Raw genomic sequence first — 6,136 nt, forward strand, 5'->3', positions numbered from 1 at the left:
GGGTATTAACCCGCAAGGAAGACCACCCTAAGTGCGCACTATCTCAATTGGGGAGAACTCATACCTCCCGCACTAGAGCCAAACTCTAGCCATGTTCCTAGTAACCATGTCCCAAGAGAATCCAAAATATATATCAAGTTCAAAACTTATATATATATATAAATAATAAGGCATATCAACCACCTTACAAGCACAAGAACTTCGTAACCACACAAACCATGTCTTAGGGTTCCAAGTCTAGAATGGCATGATAGATGACAAGTTCTTAACATGATATAATGCACAAAACAATATCATTAACTTATCAATTTAAGCATGCCTCAACAATAAGCCATATATACTAAATGTTAGCATTTTAGCAAAATAACTTCTATAACAATCATGATTATCAATAGTAATCTACTAGAATGTAGGATTAACATCACAATAGCATAGTAACTCAATCATTAAGAATTCTATACAACTTTAACAATCCTACTCAAGATATATACACAACATACATGCTTGATCAATGAAATCCTAAGTCAATCATAAGGATTTCCTATAGTATGCAATACTACAATTCTAAAAGTATGTACACAATATATATTAAACTCCAAAGGACTTAAAACACTCAAAATATAAACATGCTACCACCCCTACCTCAATAGAGAATTGAATCTCTATAATCCAAGCAACCAAGCTCAAAATGGAAAACAAGTTTAGGGTTATTGAAGAGGAGAGAGAGGAATCCTTTCTCTCCCAAGTTTTTACTCTAAGGTGAATGGAAGTGAGCCAAATTGAAGGGATAAGCTATGAACTAAGCTTTCCTCCAATGGTAGATTGGCTAGGGTTCATGAGAGACAATGAAATGAAAAAGGTAAAGTGTAAAATGATGAGTGGAAGGGCTAGAAATCCTCCACTCACTATGTGCTCTTGCACTACCTCACACACACACATAATGTAAGACTAAATTTTGATCCTACACTTGTCACCAATCCAATGCCTCTTCCAAGACTAAATCCTAAGCCCACACTTGTCACAAATCAAAGGCTACATGTGCACCAATCCTAGGACAACACATGGGTGACTCTCCACCTTCCAATTGTCAAGAAGTCATGGTGCCAAGTCTCTTCACCCAAATGCCAACAAGTGGCTCCATGAGAGTGTGACACTTGTCACACTTTCCAAAAATTGCAAAATAGTCCTTTTTCAAAATATCTTCCAAAATAAATTGTAAAAAGGTACCTAAAATGAAAAATAATTATTTTACATAATTACACTAAAAACCCCAAAAGTTATAAATAATTACACTAAAGTATGCATTCATGCCCTTTATGGATAAAGTAAGCAACTAGTATGCTTTTCAATAAAAGTAAAAATACCAATGCCATGGAAATCAAATATCATGAATGCATGCAAAACCGGAATCAAATCCGAACACTAGAAGTGAGGTTACGCAAGAAAAAATGATAAACAGGAAAAAAACGAAATAGGGAAAAGACAAAATAGGAAAAAGACGAAAAAAGAAAATCACCGAAAATGAAAAAGGAGGAAAAAGACTGGGTCATTACAACAAAACTGAAGAACCACAAGAAGATGAGTGCTTGTTCATGGCTACTCTTGAAACCTCACAAGCTGTATCAAAAGTTGAAGAAGACAGTGACTCAGAAATAGAAGAAATACTTGAGGAATGTGAAAGACTTGCTGTGAAGTGCAATTAACAGAAATCTCAGATAAAGACACTCAATTCAGAACTACAAAAATCCAAAAAACTTCTTGTAAACCACTTTAGGCTTAAACTGTCAACTTTATGTTCAGTTACTCTAGTCTTCTTAAGCATGTTGAAGTCTCAATATAACACACAATGGTCTACTAAAAGGTGCAAAGAAGAACTCTCATTGAGTCTTGAAGAAAGATCTTTAAAGATGGCTAAAATTTGGAAGCAATCCACTAAGCAAATTGGAAAGACTAGTATTGGTTATGTTTGTGACACTACAACCAAGGTTAAACAAAACCACTCAGTGTTTGTCAAGGCCTCCTCTGGTGAGGTTTATGCAAGATTTCCAATTATAAAGCCTATGAGATCAAAATATGATATACTTGACAAAACCTATAACAATCTGAAGTTGAATGAAACTGACTTTGTCACATCATCCATCAGAAATTTCAAAATCACCAAGATGTATATGAAGAAATCTAACTTAGCTCAAGTTCAGAAGGTCAAAGATAAAAGATCTTTTATGAAGTCCAAGATGATGTGGATACCTAAAAGAATGAATGCATTGAGTATGTTGGTATATACAGCTTTCAAAGCCTGTAACACCAATGATAAATGGTATATTGACAGTGGTTGGTCAAGGCATATGACAGGTGATGGTTCCTAGTGTGTATCTCTAAAAAACTTTGATGGAGGAAATGTTATCTTTGGAGATAACTAAAAGGCTAAGATAATTGGAATTAGGACTGTGAATAAATTTGAAGAATTGCCTGAGATTAAAGAGGTTTTACTTGTTGAAGGCCTTAAACATAATCTTCTAAGTGTGAGTCAGCTGTGTGACAGTGGGACGAAGGTGTGTTTTGATAAAAAGAAGTGTAATGTTGTGGACATTGAATCAGAAAAGGTTCTATTCTCAGCCTATAGATCTCCTACAAATGTGTACATAGTATCTGAAGAAGCCACTCAATGTAACTTGACTACTCTAGATGAAGTTGTTCGATGGCATAAGAGACTAGGTCATCTTCACTCAAGAAATCTAATCAAAATTCTGAAGCTGAAGGCTGTGAAAGGCTTACCTGATCTAAAATTCAGTGATAACCATCTCTGTAGAGCTTGTCAACAAGGAAAACAAACGAAAGTAACATTCCCTTCCAAAGAGATCAACACTTCCAGAGCTCTTGATTTGATTCATGTGGATCTCTGTGGTCCTACTAGAACTACAAGCATTGGAGGAATTAAGTATTTTATGCTACTCATTGATGATTTCAGAAGAATGGTGTGGGTTTATTTTCTAAAAGAGAAATCTGATGCTATTACACACTTTATTAAGTTTGTTAACCTGGTTGAAAATGAAAAAGGTTGCACTATAAAGAGACTAAGGTCTGATTTTGGTTCTGAATTTACAATGAGAGAGTTTGAAAGCTATTGTGATGTAAAGGGTATCAAGAAAGAATTTTCAGCTGTTGTAACTCCTCAACAGAATGGAGTAGTGGAAAGGAAAAATAGGACTATGTAGGAAATGGGGAGAAGTTTGTTACTTGAAAAAGGTCTTGCAAAAGGCTTTTGGGCTGAAGCTGTCAGTACTGCAGTATATATCATCAACAGATGCTTCTTAGACCTAATTCAACTAAGACTCCATTTTAACTATGGTATGGAAGGCCTGCAACAGTTCATTACTTTAAGGTGTTTGGCAGCAGATGTTTTATTCTCAATCATACAGATAACCTAGGGAAATTTGACTCTAAGGCTGATGAAGGTATATTCTTGGGATACTCTATCAAAAGGAAGGCTTACAGATGTTACAATCTCAGATCCACTAAAGTTGTTGAATCAATTCATGTTAAATTTGATGAAAATCCTTAATCTTGTATCAATGATGATAGTTGTTCAATACCTTGATCAACAGAAGCTAGTCCTTCTCATTCAGTTAAAGAGTTAAATGAAGCTGCTTAATCCACTTCAGGGTTTGACAATCAAAGGGAAACTATCTATCCAATACTGCAGAAATAGGTCCAAGCTGAAAATATCATTGGATCACCTCAGGCTGGTGTTCAAACAAGACACAAGAAAAGGCTCATTGAATTAGAAGCTGAAGATAGAGAAGAGTACAGTCATTTTGCTATGTTATCTTCCATTGAACCAAAGTCTTACAATGAAGCTCAGAAAAGTGAAGATTGGATATTAGCTATGCAAGAAGAACTTAATCAGATTCATAAAAATGATACTTGGACTTTAATTCCTAGACCTGCATCTAAAAATGTCATTGGTTCCAAGTGGATATACAAGAATAAGTTGGATGAGAAAGGGTCTGTTATTAGAAACAAAGCAAGACTGGTCTGCAAAGGTTACTCTCAAAAAGCAGGAATTGATTATGATGAAACTTTTGCACTAGTTGCTAGGCTGGAATCAATCAGAATGCTCTTGTCATTTGCATGTCACAAACAAGTCAAAGTATATCAAATGGATGTGAAGTTTGCCTTCTTGAATGGAGACTTAAAAGAAGAAGTTTATTTGGAACAACCTGAAGGTTTTAAAGATCACAAGCATCCCTCTTATGTATTCAAACTGAACAAAGCTTTGTATGGTTCAAACAAGCTCCCAGAGCTTGGTATGAAAAATTACCTCACTTCTTGGTTGAGCAAGGCTTTCACAGAGGAAAAGTTGACAGCACCCTTTATGTCAAAATTCAGTAAGATCAGTTTCTTATACTTCAAATCGATGTTGATGACATCATGTTCTGTGGTTCGGATACCTCTTTAGCATCAGAGTTGGCAAATTTAATGAAAACCAGATTTGAAATGTCACTCTTAGGACCTCTCAGATACTTCCTAGGCCTGCAAATCCATCAAACCTGTACAGGGATTTTCATTTCTCAATAGAAATATACATCTGAGTTGCTTAAAAAGTTTCATATGACTGATTACAAGCCTGTTTCAACTCCTTTATGTCCTAATACCAAGCTCTCTCTCGAGTGTACTACAGAATCAGTTCCTTCTACACTTTATAGGTCTATCATTGGAAGTCTCTTGTACCTCACAGCTTCCAGACCAGATATTATGTACTCTGTGGGACTGGTAGCAAGATTTCAGTGCAATCCTAGACTCTCTCATCTCCAGGCTGGTAAAAGGATTCTTAGATATATCAAAGGAACTATCTATTATGGTTTGCACTACATTGTTTCCCTTACACTGCCTATAACAGCCTTTTCAGATGCTGATTGGGGTGGCTCCTTACCTGACAGAAAAAGTACTTCAGGTGACTATTATCTTCTTTGTTCAAATATTGTTTCCTGGCTGAGTAAGAAACAAGATACTGTCTCTCTTTCTACTTTACAAGCTGAGTATATTGCTGTTTCTCAAGCTGCTTCCCAACTTCTCTGGATGCATACTACTCTTGCAGATCTTGGTCTTCACTTCTCAGGTGCTCCTATACTCTACTGTGATAATCAAAGTGCCATTGCAATAAGTAAGAATCCCACACTTCACTGGAAGAGCAAACATATTGATATTAGGTATCATTTTCTTCGAGACAAAGTTCAGAAAGGTCTTATTGACATCACTTATTTACCCACTCAAAATCAACTGGTAGATATCATGACCAAACCTCTTCACCCTCGCAGGTTTTTAACCCTTAGAACTCTTCTTAGGGTTGTTCAACCGCCTTTCTAATCTTTTCATTGTTGGTCATTCTCACCTTTTGTCCTTCAATGTCAAAAAGGGGGAGAATGGACTGAAATAAGGGGTAACTTTTTACATATCTCTTTTTCTTATTGTTATTGTTACTATATTCATTACTTTGGTTGCATCTGCTTCTCTAAGGTCTTATTTCATTATTGAAGTTTTTGTCAATAAAGGCAAAAGGGGGAGATTGTTGGTCCTAAAGTTCTTTATGCAGTGTTTGCCTCTTTAATGTCAAAAATCAGTGTAGCAGTGGTTTCTTCAATATTAATGTTGCTTGAAATAAGATTCAAGGGTTGTGTAGTCATTTTCACATTAGTGATTCATGCTTTATATCTGTCCTGAAAATACACCACAGTGTACTAGCCTGTTCTTACTGAAATTGCTGAATTTTGTGTGGACTTAGTTCATAAAGTTGTCTTAGATGGTTCCAGGGGTAGCATTGTCATTCCTCAGCTATATTCAATATAGATACGTATGTTTAGGATGCTGCATTGCACTGGAGTGATCTCATTGAAGCTGCATTGTCACTTATACAGTCTCAGGACTTTTTCTTAGTTGAGAAGATAAAAATCTGTTGTAAGGGTATCTTGGTAATTTTCTTCTATGCTCATGTGTATGTCACACTCCAGTGGTCCCAGAGCAAGTGAATATGCAAGAATATTGCATTTGTTAGAGGTTAAGTATTGAGCTGAGTGGTGTGCACTGTCTTGTAGTGTGTATGTGTATTTTTCAGTGTATATAGTGTCAAAAGTGCTGA

General features: G+C 35.9%; 1 protein-coding gene across 1 annotated transcript; it reads left to right on the forward strand.

The window, feature by feature from the left end:
* The first annotated feature begins 4,611 nt into the window (after positions 1–4,611).
* Positions 4,612–5,367, forward strand: LOC132277378 (secreted RxLR effector protein 161-like). The gene has a single exon (XM_059779238.1). It carries the CDS (start codon positions 4,612–4,614, stop codon positions 5,365–5,367), a length of 756 nt encoding a protein of 251 aa, XP_059635221.1.
* The last annotated feature ends 769 nt before the right edge of the window (positions 5,368–6,136 follow it).

This window comes from Cornus florida, unplaced genomic scaffold, assembly GCF_030987335.1.
Source record: "Cornus florida cultivar Cherokee Brave unplaced genomic scaffold, ASM3098733v1 CherokeeBrave_3.0.0_Hap2_Chr10, whole genome shotgun sequence".
In the NCBI taxonomy this organism is placed as follows: domain Eukaryota; kingdom Viridiplantae; phylum Streptophyta; class Magnoliopsida; order Cornales; family Cornaceae; genus Cornus; species Cornus florida.

Coding starts and splice junctions, on each gene's coding strand:
- LOC132277378 (XM_059779238.1), top strand. CDS start 4,612: ATGACTGATTACAAGCCTGTTTCAACTCCTTTATGTCCTAATACCAAG.